Source organism: Talpa occidentalis, unplaced genomic scaffold (assembly GCF_014898055.3).
Source record: "Talpa occidentalis isolate TD23 unplaced genomic scaffold, MPIMG_talOcc4v2.1 talOcc4.10, whole genome shotgun sequence".
Taxonomy (NCBI): domain Eukaryota; kingdom Metazoa; phylum Chordata; class Mammalia; order Eulipotyphla; family Talpidae; genus Talpa; species Talpa occidentalis.
The window spans coordinates 8646896-8665852 of NW_023600993.1; the positions used below are offsets into that span (position 1 = coordinate 8646896).

The following is an 18957-nucleotide window of genomic DNA, read 5'->3' on the forward strand; positions in this document are numbered from 1 at the left end:
ACTGCCCTGCGGTCCGCGGAAGATCCCGCATCCTCTCTCCCTGTCCCCTGTCCTGTTCCAGGCCGAATGGCCACGCCCTGGGGCACTACCTGGCACGCAGTGGGTGTCCTGGGAGTTCAGGAGAAGGGTGAAGCACAGAAAATGCTGGCTGGCAGGTGATGAGCAATTCCAGTGTCTCCAGGAGAGTCGTCCTCTCCGCAGGGCAGCTGCTGCGCCTCCCGCCGGGGCTCAGAGGGGTCTCCCGGCTGGTGGGGTGTTGCTCAGGTGAGCGCAGTGCCCGAGGAGCCACCCCGGGCTGGGGAGAAGCTTCCCCTCAGAAAAGCCTCGCGGTGAGCTGCCCCCAGCACCGCGTGGGTTTGCCTCTCGGGGAAAAACAAAACCGCCAGGCCGTGGGGCGACTGTACCGCCGGGCCACGGGGCCGGGCGCGGGCGAGGAGGGCGAGGGCCCCCGGGCAGGACAGGAGGACGCGGGGCGCCGCGCTCCGGCTCCGCTCCGGGCCAGGCGCCGCACCGGACGAGCGGGGAGCGAGGCCGGGCCGGAGCGGCGGGCGTGGGGCAGCGCGACGCGGCCCGGGGCCGCACACCCGCCTCCTCCGCCCGCGGCCGCCCCGTCGCTAGGAGACGCTGGGGGCGGGACTTCCCGCCTCGCCGGGGGCCCCGCACCGGTCGGACAAGGGCTGCAGAACACGCCCACCCGAGCCCGGACACCGTTGCCTCGTCCGTTCATCTTTTCACTCGCTCGTCCCACCTTGAAGGAATTCAGCTCCGAACTTGAGCTTATAGGCCTGACCCTCAACTTCGGGGAAAGGTGGGGGTGCCAGGGGGTGCTGGCTCCTCCTCGCGGCCCCAGGCGCGCTCACCTCCCATTCCCTGGTAAAGGCACAGGAAGCAACGGGCTCTGCAAACTCAGATCACCCCACACACCCCTAATCTGTCACACAGACTGTCCGCTTCTGTCCTGTTGTGTCCTTCAACTATGACAACTATGTTTAGTAATCCGAGCCCTACTCAAAGATTTCAAGAAAACCGAAGTTTAAGAGAGGTGCAGCGCTCTGCCTCGGGTAACAGCGAAAGTGTGCTGCCCTGGATAGAAATTTGGACTATTTGGCTGCAAAGCAGGCCTGCCTGCAAAGCCCCCCCACCCCACACCTTTCACTTCACCTCCACTTCCTCACCTGTGCGGGTGAGCGAGCCCTGGCTGCTGGTCCCGGGGTAGGCAGCCAGAGAGCACCAAGAGGCTGGGGTGGAGGGACACACCGCAGAGGGGCGGTCTGTAGGGGCAGGGCAGGCTTTACCGAGATGGGCACTGAAATCACCGTAAGTTTTAGAACATTTTCTTCCTTCTACTAAGGTCATCGTGCACATTGACAATCTCCATTCCCACACCCAGGCAACCACAAATCAACTTTCTATCTCTAAAGAGTTGGCTTTTCTGGACATTTCCTATAAATGGTATCCTACAGTAGGCAGTCTGGCTTTATGACTGGCTTCTTTCATTTAACGTAATGTTTTTGCGATTCATTCACGCAGATGCATGTATCAGAACTTCACTCCTTTTCATGGCTGAATAATATTCCGTAATGTGATAGACCACATACTGCCTGTCCAGCCATCAAGTTAATGGACATCAAGACTGGACATTTAGGGGGCCTCCCCTGGTGGCACAGTGGTTGAGCGCTGGGCTGCGAGGCTGCCCGCAGCCTCTGTAGCGCCGGTTCATTCCCCGGCCGCCGGGAAGGGTCCCCCCCCCCAAAAAAAAAGAAAGAATGCTGCTATGAACATTCTTCGTGTGTCCAAGTCTTTGTATGGCTAGATGTCTGTATCTCTTTGATAGATACCTAGGAGCGGAAATGCTAGGCCATGCGGTAGTTTTATGCTTATCTTTTTGGAAACTGCCAAACTATTTTCCAAGTGCCTGTACCATTTGACATTTCCACAAGAAACATTTGAGAGTTCCCATTTCTCTACATCCGCAGACACATTTAGTGTTTGTCTTATTTATTAGCATCATTCTCATGAGTGCGAAATGGGATCTCACTGTGGTTCTGTTTTGAATTTCCCAAACCACTACAGATACTGAAATCTTTTCATGCGCTCACTGGCCATTTATGTACCTTCTTTGGAGAAATGTTTAGCCCTATTTTCACCCCCATTTTGATTAGACTGTCTTCTTACTGTAGTTCTTTGTAAATTCTAAATGCAAGTCCTGTGTTGAGCATGTGCATTACAGTTACTTTCTCCTAGTCCCCTTCCTGTCCATGCATTTTTTTAGTGGCATCTTTTGAAGTGCAAATGTTTTGCATTTTGATGATGCCCAGTTTATCGATTTTCTTTCTTTTGGGAGGGTCATGTGTTTGGTGTTGTGCCTAGGAAATCTTTGCAACTCAGACTCATTTTTAATAAAAGAAGGAAAACACGGTGTCTGAACTAACCAGGACTCCTGATAACATAATAGCCTTGACACTAATAATGATGGCTGGGGGACATTCCCAGACACTTGCAGGGACTTCACAAAACAACACTGACTTTTTGACAAACAGTTTGACAACATCAAGAGTTTCTAAAACTTTCACACTCCTGGCCCAGTAGTAAATCACCTAGGATAGAGAGCCAGCCATTCACAGTGCTGTTCTAAATGAAGAAACACTAATGGCGACTTTCATCTGCATCCTTGTGGGCTGATAGCCCTCATGCTTCAGTTAGAGAGGAGCTGGAGCTGCCCTCAGGAACAACCTTTGCAAAAAGTGGCAAAGCTGTCTAGGAAGGAGGCTTCGACATGCAAAGATGACACCAGCAAAGATTCAACTGTTTATGTCAAGGTTAATGAGGTGTAACTCACATCCTGTAAAATTCACCCTTTTTAAGTGTTTTTGACAGACAGAAATAGAGTCTTGCAACCTTTGGGGTGGTGACCCCAAAGAAGTCACAGAATATTTACAGAACTCCACAAAGGTCCCTCATATGAATATGCATAGAATACCCCTGGGAACAAACATATCAAAACACTATTCTTCTGTTGGCAGGATGGTATTTTTTTTGCTTCTTCACATCTTTTGGAACCGTTTAAAGATACTTTGAACACTATCCCACTTGAAATGTTCAAACAACACTGAACCAACTGCAGGGTATCATTCCTTGGCCCCAGTCTCTGTCCCCTCCCCCACACAGACACACAGTCCACCCCCAGTGCAGACAAAAGAGCCCAGAGACCTCCGAGTTTGCTCACTTCCAACCTTAAACAAAAACCGGAATGATTTCAGAGGCGCCTGGTAACATGTCTGGCAGCCAGAAAGGCCTGACAGCCACTATTATAAACGCTGACTCCCCTGTGGCCCGGCCCAGAGGTGGGGGGCGGAGGCTGGCCAGGGCTCCGTGGCTAGATATTTAAAGGCTTTCTTTTCAATATTGACTGGCGGGCAAAGCTCCTGTTCAACACATTCCTTCCCCCAGAAGCCGCCCCCAGCTGCAGGCCCTGGGCAGGGCTGAGTGGGCCCCATGGGTAGCTCTCAGCACCGAGTAAAATCAAATCAGATTCATGGGCAGAGAAGGAGCTCAGAAGTCCCACCAAGTTCTAGCATCCTGTTTTAAATGCACACGTCTTAAATGCACACATCAAACACCAAATGTGGTGGGGCTCCCAGAAGTTTCTGCCATCCAATTGGGGGCAGGAGGTTCCTAATCAACTATTGATACTTGGGGTCTTGCTGACGCCAGCCAATATCACAAGCCAAAGGACACCTGAAGCCATGAGACCAGCTAAAGGGAGCTTTCCCTCTGGAGGCCGTGCAATCACTTCTACAAATGATGGTTCACACAGCCACCATTATGCTGCCTCCTGTATGTCAGGCCCCATCCTGGACCCGGGGGGGCTCCAGGTCCCTGGCCTTGGGAAACATAGACCTTAGGGGATGCCCACAAATAACTGGTAGTATGCTGCTATGGCTGCTTTTAAAAAATACAAAGAGAGAAGAAACACTTATCTTTTGTCACACAGAAAGCAAGTACGAGACAAGACACCTCACCCTTTCCATTGGCAACCATAAGGAGGCAGCCAAGATAGGAGCTGGAGTTCTCCTTCCAGTTCTTCACCAGACCCCATTCTGGTGAACAGAGAGACAATGACCCTTATGGCTGTCAGCTCTGTCAGGATGAGAACACACATAGGCAAGACAGTCTGTCAGAGGTGCAGAGTGCTGGTCATGTCACTGAAGGTCTTTCTAAGGAAGTGATGTTGGAGCAAAGAACTTGGGTAGGGAGCAGTCAACGTCTGAAGGGACCCCCTCCCCCAAAGTAAGTCAGAGAAACAGCCAGGAGGCCACTAAGGGAGAGAATGCCAGTAGATGAGGTGGGAGAGGTTATGGGGAGAACACCGGGGCTGATGGTGTGGGGTCCTGGGGCCATCTCAACAGGAAATATTTAAGGGGTTCTGAACAAAGGAGGGCATCCTCTGGAGACCAGACTAGGAATTCAAGGGCAGTTCTTGGGATGAGGCTGTTGCAATAACACAGTGATGCTGGGAGCTTGGTCCAGGGTGGGAACACTGGAGCAGGAAGGTGTCAGGTTCAGGGCGTGTTCTGAAGGTGGAGCGCTGGACAGCCTGGCTGGCTAGATGTGGGGTACGAAGACAGGAAAAGAATCAAAGATGGCAGGGATTGGCTGAGGAAGGCTTGAGGCATTAAGAGCTCAGACGAAGGAGGAACAAGATGGGACGAGCCAGACTCCAGGGCTGAGAAGGTGTACACACGAAACATAAAAATACACTGGGGGCAGGACTGAAAATGGTGCAGCCACTTTGGAGAACAGTTCAACAGCTCTTCAGAAAGCTGGATATGAAACCACCAAGCAAGCAGCTATCCTTTGTCAAGGTATATGCCCAAGAGACACGGAAATACATGAACACGTGAACATGCATGTTCACAGCAGCATTCTTGATAATAACCCCAAATGTCTGTCCCTGCACAAATAGATAAAATGTAGTCTGTCCACACAAAGGAATATTATTCAGCAGTAAGAAGGAATAAGGTACTGATATCTGCCACATGGATCAATCTTGAAAACATTGTTTTCAAAAAGAAGCCACTAACAAAAGGTCACGTGTTGCTTGATTCCTTTTATGTGAAATGTCCATAGAAACAGAAAGTGGTGTAGGCCTAGCACTGGGGTTGGGGTGTAAAGGGGGGACCAATTCTAGTACAAGTTTTTTTTTGGGAAGGGTAGGTGATAAAAATATCTTAAAATAAGATTACGGTTTTATATTCTATAAATATACTAAAAACCATTTACTTATAAACATTAAATGGGTGAACTTTACGGTGTGTATGTAAATGGTAAAGTATATCCTTCCTCCCAAAGGGAAAATAACCAAAAACATTCCCTTGTCAAAAAGGTAAATATCACTTTAAGCAGTTCCAGTTCTCAGAAGTTACCAGTGAATCTCTTTGTGAGTTCTTCCAGCTTTTTCTAGGCACTTACATATCCCAGTAGAGAATATTTAAGGCTGTTTTATTGTTATTGCTGTGTAAGTCTTGACACTGCCCCTAACAAGCAGCACCCTGCTCTGCGGTGACTCATCCCTGCTGCGGGGCCAGGTGGTCCCCAATGCCTCAGTGAGGCCAGGAACATCCTGTGTCCGGGAGGTGTTCTGAGACAGAAGGCCAGAAGTGGGTATGAATGTGAAACTTTTTGTCAAACTGCTATTATTTTTTTAAATGCATGTCCAAAATGGCTGGGAGGCAGGAATCTGCCAAATGGTCAAAGTACTATTTCTGGGAAACTTCAAAGAAACAGAACTTAGTGTTTTTTCAAATTCTGGGATTTAACACTTAAGTTCTTAGATACACAGAAGGCAGAGTCACTCATCTTCGAGGACAGTTGTAGCAAGTTTGCGTCTGGCCCCAACTGCTAGATAATTGTTCCCAGTATCCTTAACAGGTGTAGACACCTCTACACCACTCATGAAAACGGAAAAACAGCCTTGCACTCACACCTGAGCTTTTCTTTCACCTTCCGGAAAGGTGTCCTAAGGCCCCAGAGAAAACATTGGCCAAATAGCAACCTGTTAGCGTAAGGGCAGCTGACAAACAACTCAGGTGACACACTGACTCACTGTTCACGCACGCCAGGGTTTGGGCCCAAAGCCCCAGAACTTTCCGACCCTCCCTCCCCACCACCCCATACACACAGAGGGAGAGACTGAGGGCAATGTCTGGACCGAGAGGCCTGCCCCGAAAGCACCCCCAGGCTCCGCACCTGCACGGTGGACAGAGATGTGGGTTTGGGAACCCAGTATCTGAATTCAAGGGGCAGAGGGTCCCTGTACCTGCCAGGATAGAGGGCGGGCGGCGGGAGCAGGCCAGCGGGACTGCCCTGGAAAAGGCTTTCTGGGGACGAGGGGTGGGGTGGCGCGTGGGCGTGGGGGACACGCCCCCAGAAACCAGACAACTGCTCTCCGATCCCTCCCTGGCTTGCTAGCCCGAGCCCGCGGCTCCGGGCAAACTCTGCACCAGACGAGCAGGACAGCGGGTGGGCAGTAAAGCGGACAGAAGCGCACTGGGAGGAAAAGCGGGGGGCACCGGGAACGCCCTGAGTGATAAGGCCAGAGGAGCGCGGACTTCGGCAGAAGCGAGACCGGGAGACCCGGAGTGGTGGCCCCGCGGGGTACTCGGGAGTTTCCGGGCCAGCTACCGCATCCCGCCCCCAGCCAACAGGGGTAAACACGGCCGCCCCGCCCGGCCCGCGCAGCTGCTGGCCCTCTGCGCCCGGGCCGCTGCAGCCAGACCGCGAGCGCTAAGCCCCTCCTTTCGAGGGCCTCCGGGGCCGTCCCTGGAAGTGGCGGGGCGGAGGGGCCCGAGGAGCGCCGCGCCGCAGCGATGGAACCGAGCGGTGCGAGCGCAGAGACCGGCGTGGAGGGCGCGGGAGACCCGTACCGGCGCCCCGCGAGGCGCACGCAGTGGCTGCTGAGCGCCCTGGCGCACCACTACGGGCTGGACCGCGGCGTGGAGAACGAGATCGTGGTGCTGGCCACCGGCCTGGACCAGTACCTGCAGGAGGTCTTCCACCACCTGGACTGCCGCGGCGCGGGCCGCCTGCCCCGCGCGGACTTCCGAGCGCTCTGCGCGGTGCTGGGGCTGCGGGGCGAGGGCGCTGCCCCCGCCGGGGACGCGGCCGGCAGAGACGCGAGCTCCGCGGATGGGGGCGCCGGGGCCGGGGGCGCCGACCCAGACGCTGATGCGGAGGAGGCGCGCCTGGCGCTGTGCGCGGAGCCGCCGGAGCTCACGTTCCGCCAGTTCCACGCGCGCCTCTGCGGCTATTTCGGAACCCGCGCCGGGCCGCGCCTGCCCCGGGGCGCTCTGAGCGAACACATCGAAACGCAGATCCGCTTGCGCCGCCCGCGCCGGCGCCGCCGCACTCCCCGCACGCCGGGGCCGGACGGCGGACGCGAAGGCGAGCGCCTGGCGCGGCTGGAGGAGGAGAACAGCAGCCTGCGCGAGCTGGTGGAGGACCTGCGCGCCGCGCTGCAGAGCAGTGACGCGCGCTGCCTGGCGCTCCAGGTGCGCGCTGCACAGGGTGCGGGTGCGGGCAGGGCTGGCGTGGGGAAGGGGTCCTCCGAGCAACCGCAGGGCTGCAAACTGGGCAGAGGAAAAGGGAGAGCGGAGAGAGCGGCCCCACCCTCTTTCTGCCGACTTGGATGCGGTTCTTTCTCACCCCACCCCTCTCTCACCCACTCCAGCCCCCACTGTTTTTCTCAGCAACCATTCCACCAGCTTCCCCCTCCCCTAAGCGCCCCCCAACCCAGCCCCACCCAGATCACCATCCCACACTACCCCTGCCCCATGTCCTCTTGCTCCTAACTGAGAGTTGAACCTTCCAGGAGACCTGGGAGGTCTCTCATACTCAGTCATCCAAAGGGCACCAGCTCTCCGTGGTGCAGGCTTCTGGCAGGTTTAGGCGATGAGGGGTAAAGAGCCTGTCCCTGCCTTTAAGGGGCTCCCTGCTTAAGTGGGTAGTTGGGCAATTCATTCAGACAGACAACATTACTGATGGGCCTCCCTGAGGGCCAGACCTGATACCCTGGTGCTAACAGAAGTGCCACTGTCCATCAGGTTGTCGCTGGCCGCCCACCACCTGCAGAGGGAGGGCCACTCTGGAATACTGAAAAGGAGGGACCGAGTGAGCTATGGACCCAGCCTCAGTATCTGGGAGGCAAGCAACTAACACTTCTCCACTGTGCCCAGCCATGTGCCAAGGGCCTGACATGCCCTTGTGAGGTGCTTAGATGTTCCCCGAGTCTGGAGGATGGAGGAGCCAAGAAGGGTGAAGTGCTAGGAATGGAGGCAGGCAGAGCAGAGGGGTGACATCTGGAAATCACTGGTAATGAGCAAAAGACACAATATGGGCTTTGTGCCCTACTCCCTCATCCCTTAATAAAAGCAGGATCATTAGAGTCCCTGCCTCATCAGTGACTGTGAGGATTAAGCGTTCAGACACACCTGGCACCCGCCAGCAGTGTGAGAAAAAACGTGCACCCTCGATTTGTTTACCTGGGAGGGCGCCAAAATGGTGGCCCGACAGGTGCCTGGCGCTCACCGCCTTCTCCCTGCTGTCCTGTACCCGCAGGTCGGCCTCTGGAAGAGCCAGGCAGGCGCCCTGGAGGCGGTGCGCGATGGGCCCGAGGCAGCCGGGGGCAATGAGCCCGAAGCAGCCGCGCGGGAGCTGCAACAAGCCCGGGATGCGCTGGCGGCAGCTGAGGCCCGTGCCGGGAGGCTGCGCCAGGGCCAGGCTGAGGTCCGGCGCCGCGCCGAGGAGGCCCGGCAGGCGGTACTGCGCAGTCTGAGCCGGGTGCGGGAGCTCGAGGTGCTGGCGCGCCAGGTGCCAGGTCTGCAACACTGGGTGCAGCGGCTGGAGGGCGAGCTGCAGCGCTACAGGTGAGTGGGCATGTGTGGACTGTTGGGCCAGGGAGCAAATCCGGGTGCCCCCAAAACAACTCTTGTTCTCCCAAGCCTCACATATGCATTCCCTCCTTGTTTCTATGCACCTTCATGGGTTCCTCCATGCGGAAGTCCATTCTTCTATTTCTTCAGTCACTCATGGCTCTCTACCCATCCATACACCTGTTGAAAGTAGTTCCAGTTACTTATTCACAGTTGCACAGGGTATGTTATTCTTTGACAATAATAATGGCACTAGCTAATGGTTACTGGGCACTTCACGTGCCCGGCTCTGAGCTAAGCACTTTATGTGACTAACTGAATCCCCGCAACAGCCCTGGGAGGTAGGTGCCCCATTCTAAAGATGAAGAAAGACAGAAAGGATACACCAAGCCCTTGTGCCAGCTCCCCAGGGGCAGGAAGCTGGACTTGGGACCAAGGTTCCAATCCTGGCAGGGCTTCCGACAGACCCACGACCTGGGCCAGGCACTGGCCCTCTCAGAGCCTGCTTCCTCTTTGTTGGCCATTGACAGCTGTCCACGCCTGCCAGACTGGCTGTGAAGCAGTGAGGGCCTGCCTGGCACACACTAGGTGGTCAGGAAACAGCCCCACCATCCTCTAAGCCTTAAGGCACACCCACCTGCCTTTCACACTTACTGAGCACACCAGCACCAGGATGTGACTGTGAACAGGACAGCCGGAAATCCTGCTCTGAGCAGCCACGGGAGAGCATGTGAGAGCACAGCATGAGAGGCAGTGTCGGCAGACTGTGGTGGGGTGGAGGTACGGTCAGACTTGCTGCAGCTCAGCCAGCACCTGAAGAAATGACATTAGAGTGAAGAGTTAAGGATGGGGGTATTACCTGGCAAGATGGACCAAGATGGGGTGTGGGGAGATCATTCTAAAAAATAAGAACAATATGAACAAAGCCCTGAGGCACGAGGGAGTTTGGTATGTTCCAGAAACTAAAAGGAGGCCAAGCGGCTGGAGGGGATAAGCTGGAGAGGCAGGCAGAGGCCCAGCCATCTAGGGCCTGGAAGGACTTCAGTTTTTCCCTCAAGAGAGCACGAAGCCTTGGAAAAGTTTTAAAGGAGGTGACGGGAGCAGATGCACATTTCAAAAAAAAATATGTTACTCCAGCGTTGTGACAGTTGTGACAAAGAGATGGGAGTAGTGGGGAGGTCAGGGGGGAGTAGGCAGCCAGGCGAGGGTTTGTCACCCTCTGGCCTCACAGGCAGGTGGGCTGGCCAGGCTGGTGGGAGGGACGGCTACAAGGGTGGCTTTGAACCCAGCTGCTCAGAGGAGGGAGTTGGCCTGGACTTTTGAGGTACTCATGGCTGGGCTGGGGGGTGAGAAGGCACAATAGTGGAGGGACGCTGCTGAGGAGGCCCACTCTGGGCCAGCCTCCCGCAGTTCCAAATGTTTGGATAGCCACTTCCTGTTTGCATAGTTGATTGGCTAAAGAGCAGAGCTGGTTGGCCTGAGGCCCATGTCCAGCCTTGGAACTATCTCCAAGAGGAGAAATAATAGGTCTTATCATTGTTTTGCCCTAAACTAACTGTCCTTTAGGGCATAATTGTAAGAACAACTACAAACATGGAGGCAGCCATTTACTGGAGAAAAGGTGGATTTGTAGCCATGACACCATTTAGCCCTCCCCAAAACTGCACAGTAGGGGTTTTATTCTCCTTTTATAGACTGTAGGAAGTGAGGCGCTCAGAATTTACTGGGCCAAGCCACATGGCCAGAAGGTGGATGGAAGGTCCACCTACCCCCATACTTGTGTTCTTTCTCTTTCCACTTTACCTTACCTAGATTGACTCATGGTTACAATATGGCTGCTACACCCCCAGGCCAGGCCTAGTGCCTGCTATTTAGGTCCAGGAAAGATGGGCAACATTGGTAGCGGGAAGGGTTTTCTTCGAGAGAGCTTTGCCTTTATATTCAGGAAAAGAAATCCCTCTGCACCCCCCCCCCCACTACCCTTCCAGGCCAAACTTGTATCTTCCTTGCCCAGAACTCTACCAGGCAGCTGCTCCTGCAGCCTGGTCATGGTGACACGACAAGTAGCATCAGGTCGCTCCTAGTGAGGAAACTGGGAAGCAGATATTGTGGCGGCTCTAAAGGAGACAGTGAGTGACACCGCGGGAAGATCGTGGTGACTGCATGGTGCTGTCCCTTGTTTCCATGCTCCACACCACAGGGAATCAGAAGGCAGGCCTCCTCTGCCCCTTCTCTGTGGTCAGTGTGCGGCTTTCTAGACTGACTTGCCCCAAAGCTCTCCCTCTTGTAAGAGGGTCGGACAAACAGCAAAAGACATGAACATCAGCTGCGCAACAGGCATGGCTGTGTTAGTGCAGGAGACCCCCAGCAGCTGGCAAAGAAGGTATTAGTCTCTGCAGTTTGCAGTGCAGAAAACCAAGGCCAGCGAGGAAGCACATTGTCAGTGGCACAGAGTGACAAGGCAGGAGTCACAGCGTAGCCAGGACAGCCCAGAGCTGCACACCAGGCTACTGAGGTAAAGGCACAAATCCTCCTGGACTCTGCTGCCCCATTTACAGGTCGGGAGCCAGGGGCGACCAGGGGCTGTTGCATGGCAAATGCCAGGATTCAGATGTCCCTCTTGTGGGCTGAACCACCTCCTGCAGCAAGGCCCTATTGGGCCTATAGTATGGAGGAACTGGGGGTGGGGAGAAGAGGCCCCACACCCCAAAGACTGGAGCCCCATCACTACTTCAGTGACATCACTCTGTAATGCCTCCAGGTGCTCTGCAGATGTATGGGGAGAGGAGCAATGGCTGAATCCCTCACCCCAGAATGACAGCTTGAAGCCATTAGGTTAGAACACACAACCCTGATCACACATTTCCAGCACTTTCCCAGAAACCAACTCACTCTGGCCTTCTGACGGTGCTCTGGGGTTCAGCTTTCCTCTGGTGAGGAACCAGCCTCAGGAGGGGATGCTACTCATGTCACAAGGCCAACACTTCACTGTTCAAGGGCTCACCTGAGTTTCCCGATTCCTATCAATGTCCTTTCAACCTCACTGGACCAACCTGAAAACATGTTCAGCCCTGAACCTGTTCTGGGGTGGGGCAGGGGAGATGGGACAGGATAGTTGAGTGATCTGATTGGCCAAACCCTAGTCACTACCCAGAGACTGAGGTAGGTCCTCCCGGGAGAACCAAGGGGCCTAAATCCCAGGCGCTTAACAACACACCCCCTGCCTGCAGCAACTGGAAAGTCCTGGACAGCGGCCCGCTGGGGAGGGAGCCTGTTAGTGTGGGACATGCTTGTCACAGTCAGCTTCTCCAGGAGGCTGAATGTTTTGAGGTGTGGTTTGGGGGCACTCTGTGCCCTTGCCAACCTGTGCCTGTTCTGGTGCTTCAGAAATTGCTGTGGAACAGGGGGAGCGGGTCACTGCAGGTGGTCTCCTGCCCTACCCGCTAGCCCCCCTGGAAGCACCAGGTCTTGGCATTTCTTTGGCCCAGAACCCAGTCTGGGGCTTGCATTAAGGCATGGCTGCCGACTTTCAAACTGTCTTGGCGAAAGGGGCATGGGCAAGCACAGGCATGCCCAGAGCTGGCCAATGGCCTGATCCGGCTTTGGGGGAGTGGTGCTGGGGTGGGGGTGGGGGGTGGCTGGAAATCCCTAACTCAGTGGAAGGCCCCTGGTGGTTGTGGTATCTCTGGTCTTCTCTTGCAGCCCCCACATCCTAGCCATTCCCTGCCCTCCCTCCCTCCCTCTCCCCACCACCCCACCTCCCAGGAGCAGCTGGACCTTTAAGGAGACCTGGGCAGGCAGTCAGGGGCTAGCACTGCTGGGCGGGCCTAGGCTCAAACTCAGAGAAGACAGAAACCCGCTCAGCTGGAGCTGGAGGAGGAGGGGCCACCAGTCTGTCCCCATTGGCTTTGTTGCTGGGGAGGATGAAAAGGCCAGGAAGGAGGAGGGGAGGACCCAAGGGCAGCGGCCACCATGGAGGGAACATAAAGCTGAGGCCATCGGAGGGCCACCTCCTTTCTTCTGCCCATGGCAGCAGCCCGCCTGACCTGGGGGGCCCAAATCATTGGCAGGGAGGGAAGGAAGCTGAGTGGGGGCAGGGCGGTGGGGTCCATGGCACCATCTGGAGCCGGAGGCGGCAGGTCTGGTCTCAGCATCCATTATCCTTGGGAGCCGGTGTGTGGGTGGGCGCTGGTGGGAACTCTTTCTCCCGGGACAATACCCAGGGCTCACAATGGGACAGTGCCGTTGGGGCACCTGCCGCCTCCCCACCTGGGCCCTGGGGATGCAGACAGGCCTGCGGGGTGGGAGCCCAGGTCCAGCAGTACAATTTTTCACTCGCGCCACTGCCCACAGGTCACGCACCATGGCTAGGCAGGGCAGGGAGTGTCAAGCCACTTTAGTCTAAAAACAGTCTGGTGAACCCCTGGGAAAATGTCCGTAGTAGAGGATTTATCAGTTAGGACTGTTTTCAGTGGCAAGTTCGAATGGTGGCTTAACTACATCGGGGTTCACTGTCCACAACTAACCAGAAGGCTGGGAGTCAGCTCTTTTCAACGTTCATCTGGCCGCGTGGCTGCCACAGCTACTACAGGCAGAAGGAAAGGGGCCGGCAGTTCTTTTCTGTGTAGGAAAGCACAGCCTGCCCAGAAGCCACGTGAGTGCAATGCCAAAGCAGGGTCACACAGGGTGGGGAGCGGGGGGGGGGGGGGGGGGGGAAGAAGGGAGGCCTGGGGGTGGGGAGAGGAGGGATTAGGGTCAAAATAAGGGGGGGTGCAATTGTATGGGGAATATAACCAAGATGAAAAGGCATAAATTGTGCAAAATTGAAAAATGATGTAAGAAATATATTTTAAAAAAAGGGAAAAAAAAAAGAGAGGCTTTTTCAGGCCCCGGGAGTAGAGGCACCGTGGAGTGTGGCTCAGTGGTTGAACTGTTCCATCACTAATCACGTCTCCCAGAGAGATCTATCCTGGTTCCATGGCCCTGGGCAGTTTCTCTGAGGGCAGTTCCTGAGCCCAGGCATTTGGTGCTAGCCCAGGGCCTAGGGCTTCCTGCCCTTGCAGAGAGCAGGATCTTGAGCTCCAGAGAGGAAGTTGGAGCCCAGAATGGGACAGCAATCTACCCAAGGCCACCCTGCAAGTCGGGGCACAGCCTGAGAGGGACTCAGTCCTCAGGAGCCCAAGAGTCTCAGGCTCTGCCACTGCCCTCGCGTGGGCTGGGAGTAACCTCTGGCTCCTGCACCTTCCTGGTTAGGTAAGGGGGTGCACTGAGACCCCTGCTTTCAAGTCCCAGCTCCTCCAGTCCCAAGCTGGGCAGGGGCCCTTAGGCATATGCAGATGGTTACAAGAACTGAGGCACCAGCTCCCTGGGTAGGGCAGCCACAGGACTCAGGGTGGCCTGAGGTGCCAGGCCAGTCACCACTGGCCATGACCCACCTTGTCCACTTACCTCTAAATGCTGTACATTATCTTCGGTGCCTTGACACTTCTCGGGAAGCTGCATGCCTCTGTTTCTTCACCTGGAAAACACGGTTAATTTTAATGCCTATATCACAGGGTAAGGACTAAGGAAACAATAACAGTCAAATTGGCTTGGGCACATAAGCACCCAGTGAATGTCCCTGCCGCCAGTTGGCCCTCACCTGTGGGGAGCCTCCTCACCTGTGCAGCGTTTATGTGTCTGCGCCACAGACTTTAAACCCCTGTGCCCCCAGCATGCTCCCTCCCTCCCCATCTCTGCTCAATTGCACTCACCTGGCTGCACACTGCAAGGAGTGGCTACAATGACCCCACATTTAGAACTTTTCAAATTTGGTGAGCCAACACACTTTCCTGGAGAAAAAGGCCCAGGGAAGAATGCTGCCCAACCCAGCCAGGTGATGGGGCCACATCTAGGATCCCCTTGCGTATGGGTGGGGCAGGGGGAGGGGAGTACTCCAGCTGGCCAGGACTAGAGCATACCCCACACCCAACGTGTGGGCTGGGAGGGTGGCTGTAGGGTGGGGGTGGGGGCTGCTACAAGATAGAAGGATGCAGGTCAGACAGAAACAACAAACATCCACCTCATGCGCTTCCCCTGGGGAGTGAAGACCAAGAAAGATTAAGACTGCACAAGGCACTGTGCAGAGGGAAAATGAAAGAGCGGATGTTTGGGCGTTGGAGCCAGATGCTGGAGCTTTCATGTGCAGCACTGTGCTTTTCCAGAAAATTAGAGGGCCTGCCACATGTTGGCGTTGCCCCTTGTCCAGGGAGGTCCCATCCACACAAGGTCGTGCTGCTTACCCACGAGACATTGTAGCAGCAGGTGGAGGCCGGGCATGCTTGTAGCTCCAAGGTGCTGAGCTAGGACCCTGACGTGTGCCTGCAGTGTGGGAGGTGCTGACACTTCTGCAGACCCTGGCCAGTGCCACTGTGGAGGGCATGAGGGAGCAGGTACCATGGTCCCCAGGGTGTTCTGATGGGCCAAACTGGCGCACAGGCTCTCCAGGTGGTGCTGTGCAGAGAGAAATGGAAAGAAACAAATACCCTTCTTCCAGTGGAGGAAGTTCACACTATATTCAGTATTTTAGTTCTTAATGACTGAAGCCAAACTGGAACCACTTTTTTTGTTTGTTTTTTAAAGATTTATTTATTTATGCATATAAGAACTGGGGTACAGGCCAGAGGTGTGGGGGGTGGGAGGATTCACCAGAGACTGAGTGGGGAGTAGAACAAGCAGATCTACTGAAATACACTGCTGAGGGGAGCAGCAGGCGAGTCAGGAGAGGTCTGCTGCGCCATGTGGGTTGCTCCCTGGCTGGGGATTGAACTCGTGCTGCAGTGGGTGCAGATAGCTTCACAGTGCTGTGCTTAACCCCTTGTGCCACCAGGGAGGCCTGGTGGAACCACTTTAAAAAAAAAAAAAAGTTACTTATTTGTCAACTAAAAATTCTAAGAGCATTTGGTTTAAGGCATTGTTGAATCCAGAGCTCAGGTGGTGGCCCCTGGGCAGCTTCCTCTCTGCTTTCCTCTGACTGGCTCTGCTTTCCTTCTTCCCTCATGGTGGCAAGAGCTGCGACACCACAGGACTGACTCCTGTTCTCCTGGTCACTCCCAACAGAAAGAGCTTTTCTTTCATTGTAGTCACAGCAGAACCTCAGATCAGCTCTGCTGACCTAACATGGCCCTGTCCATCCTCGAGCCAGTCATGGCGCCAGTGACAGAGCAGGCTGATGGGGTGACTGCTATGGAGCAATCACTGCCAGTCTGACTGACCAGATCTGGGTCACATGGACAGTCCCCTGGGCTGGGAGTGCCACTGCCCCTAGTCTATGCTCCTGCTGCCACCAAGTCCACAGAGTGCCTGGCCCAGGAGAGCCGGTGCCTTCCTCCTGCAAGGCAGTGCCTGGACTGCCAGAAACATGAGACTTTCTGTCACCTGATCTGAATAGGGGACGGAGAGGGACACGTCTGAGAGGACTGAGGTGACGTGGGGATGCGTAGGGCCACCCTAAGTCAGAGCCCGGTAAGGGGGTACAGAGATTCCTCATGTTGTCTCTTCGTGATTTACTGTCAGAAATAACCAGACTTTTCTTTATTCAACCAAATTTTTGTCATGTGTCCCAAAAGTGCCTGTGCTGTCCTGGATACGAGGGGAACAGCATGGGCAGGACAAGGTCCCTGACCTCACAGAGCTGATGTCTGGGGTGGGGGTGGGGGTGTCCACCAATGGGCGACACCAACAGGATGAATAGGGGGAGGTGAGGTGGAGGTGCCAGCTTCACTCCAGCACTTGGGGCGGAGTCTTGCTGGCCTGGGCTGTGCAACAGGTGCCGCGGGCTGGGGCTTCAACAGCACCTGCCACCTCACAGTTCTGGGCCCGGCAGCGCAGGAGCCAGGAGTGAGCAGGGCTGGTTCTCTGAGGGCGCAGTCTCTCTCCTCAGCTGTGGGTGGCGGGCGGTGGTCCTCTCCCTGCATCATTCTCCATGTGTGTATGTATCCTCGCCTCCTCTTCCTATAGGGACACACCAGATTGGAGGGGCCCTTCAGTGGCCTCACGTTAACTTGAGCACCTCTCCCCAGCCACAGCCTCCAAACACAGCCACGTTCTGAGGGACCAAAGGTTAGAGCTTCCATGTGTACGTTTGGGGAGAGAATTCACACCATGACAGGAGGCTTCTGCAGTTGACACCTGAGTGGCCAGAGGGAAGGAGCAATCTGTGAGACGTGCGGTGGGGGCGAAGTCGGCAGCAGATGGGAATGAACTTGGCTCATCTGTGCTGGTCTGGAGGGGCCAAGCAAGTTGGAAAGTGACCGATGAGGATGGACCAAACAAAGGGCAGGAAAAGAGCCCAGAGGCCCCCTCCCTATGCACCCCACCCTTGATCCTGCCCCCTCCATGTGTGCCCACCACCCTGCCCTGCCCCACCCCTGGATGGGACTCCTAACTCCTCTCTGGCCCACTGACCATGCAGAGGCCAAGGTGGACCTTTCCACACTCACCTAACCTTGTAGCTTCCTGGTGCCCTCAGGACAAACACCAGCCAGGGCTCTGCCCCGACTCCCATTCCCTCCCCCCTGCCCCCCCCCCAGCTTCCTCCACTCTGCCCCGCACGCACACACCTCCAGGCACCATGATCCTTCCATTCCTGGAGCCCACCAGATTGGGCATTCTGGGCGAGCAGGCCCCCCTCAGTTTTCCCACAGCCTGCTCCTGACTAATGCTCATCCACGTTGCCAGCTCATCTACACCCCAGTCCATCTGGTCTACTCCTATTGCCTCTCACAGCCCCTGGCCTTTCCCTCAAGGCCCTTTTGTGATTTGTGATGGAGGCCCACCTCCCGGGGGACCGCGAGCTCCATGAGGTCAGGGTCATTCTTCTGCCCAGTATAGTGCCCCCAGCAGCCGCACATGGCTGGCCAACAATGCGTCTGCTGGGCAAATTACAGAACAAAATGAGCAGCTCAGGCCAAAGAGGCCTCAGAGATCCTTGGGCACCGCGAGTCACCCTGCACCGACCCCAAGAGGGGCGCAGGGCACACCTGACTCCACACCAGCCAGTAAAGGTGGCAGCCAGTACTGGGGGGTGACACGCGATATGAGTGCTTCCCAGGCTGAGAGGACCCCTGGACTGTCCCACACGGACCTCTTTGTGGTTTATTTTCACCTCTTCCTCCGATGGCCCCCTCTTGTGCTCTTCTTCCTACTGTTGTTCTCTTGTTTTTACACACCAGTCTCTGCTTCCTGAGAGGCTTTGCTCAGGAAACACCACGCAGCAGAGGAAGCATGTGTGTGTGCCCCAGGACCTCCGGGGCAGGCTCAGTGATGTGGCTGGTCTGCTGACACCCCCCTTGAGGGCCCTGGCCTGGCTGGGTCCTGTCAGTCCTGCAGCTTCCCAAAGCTTGCTGAGTGTCTCAGAGGGTTGAAAGCAGAGAGTGAAGCAAATGCCAGTGACATTTTCCATCCATTGCAGAAAATGCTGAGCCCTGGGTAGTACAGGGGGGATCTTTTGATGTGTCATCTTGATGTGCCGCTTGGTCACTGTCCCTGGTGGCTCAGACGCTAATCTACAGTTGCTGTGAAGGCCCCTGCTGACATAACTGAAGTCCACAGCAGCTGACTTTAAGTAAAGATTATCCTGGAAAATCTGGGTGAGCTCAATTTAATCACCTGAAAGGCCTTACAGTGAGGCTGAGGCCTCCCTGAAAAAGAGGAGGCTTCATCTGTAGACAGGGCCTGGATCCAGGCCCCTTGTCTCCCCCTGAGGTGGGTTTTAGACTTGCAGAGCCAGCCCTCAATCACAGTAGCCACCCCCATGGAATAAAGTAGCCACAGACACAGCTGGCTGTCCCCCACTGACCCAGCTTCTCTGGCTGAACCTGACTCACCCGGGAGCAGAGGCAGGAGGGGAGCAGACACAGGATGAAGCCTGATCCAACGTTTCTGAGAGCTTGCCAGTCATGAAGCACTATGCCAAAGACGCCAAGGCACAACCCCGTGAACCCCTAAGCGGTGCTAGGATAAAGCTTTAGGCTTCAGTGACAGAAAC

At 55.5% G+C, this 18957-nt stretch overlaps 2 protein-coding genes and 1 long non-coding RNA gene across 7 annotated transcripts in view; 1 reads left to right on the plus strand and 2 right to left on the minus strand.

The window, feature by feature from the left end:
- The window catches only part of CFAP92 (cilia and flagella associated protein 92 (putative)), a 36173-nt gene extending 35740 nt beyond the window's left edge, over window positions 1-433 (minus strand). For 3 of the 4 annotated variants that reach the window (XM_054701042.1, XM_037523864.2, XM_037523874.2), the window contains exon 1: window positions 90-433. The gene's annotated coding sequence lies outside the window, so the exon portion shown is untranslated. The remainder of the gene's footprint in view (window positions 1-89) is intronic. The other variant, XM_054701027.1, reaches the window with a different exon arrangement.
- Window positions 434-6862: 6429 nt separating this feature from the next.
- EFCC1 (EF-hand and coiled-coil domain containing 1) overlaps window positions 6863-18957 on the plus strand; it is a 29476-nt gene continuing 17381 nt past the window's right edge. For both annotated transcript variants that reach the window (XM_037523918.1, XM_037523927.1), the window contains exons 1-2: window positions 6863-7550; window positions 8617-8924. In XM_037523918.1, coding sequence (XP_037379815.1) covers window positions 6870-7550; window positions 8617-8924 — 989 coding nt within the window. In that variant the 5' untranslated portion in view covers window positions 6863-6869. The remainder of the gene's footprint in view (window positions 7551-8616; window positions 8925-18957) is intronic.
- Window positions 15220-18957, minus strand: part of LOC119256148 (uncharacterized) — a 33665-nt gene continuing 29927 nt past the window's right edge. The window contains exon 4 of the long non-coding RNA XR_005127644.2: window positions 15220-15422. This is a non-coding gene — a long non-coding RNA (uncharacterized LOC119256148). The remainder of the gene's footprint in view (window positions 15423-18957) is intronic.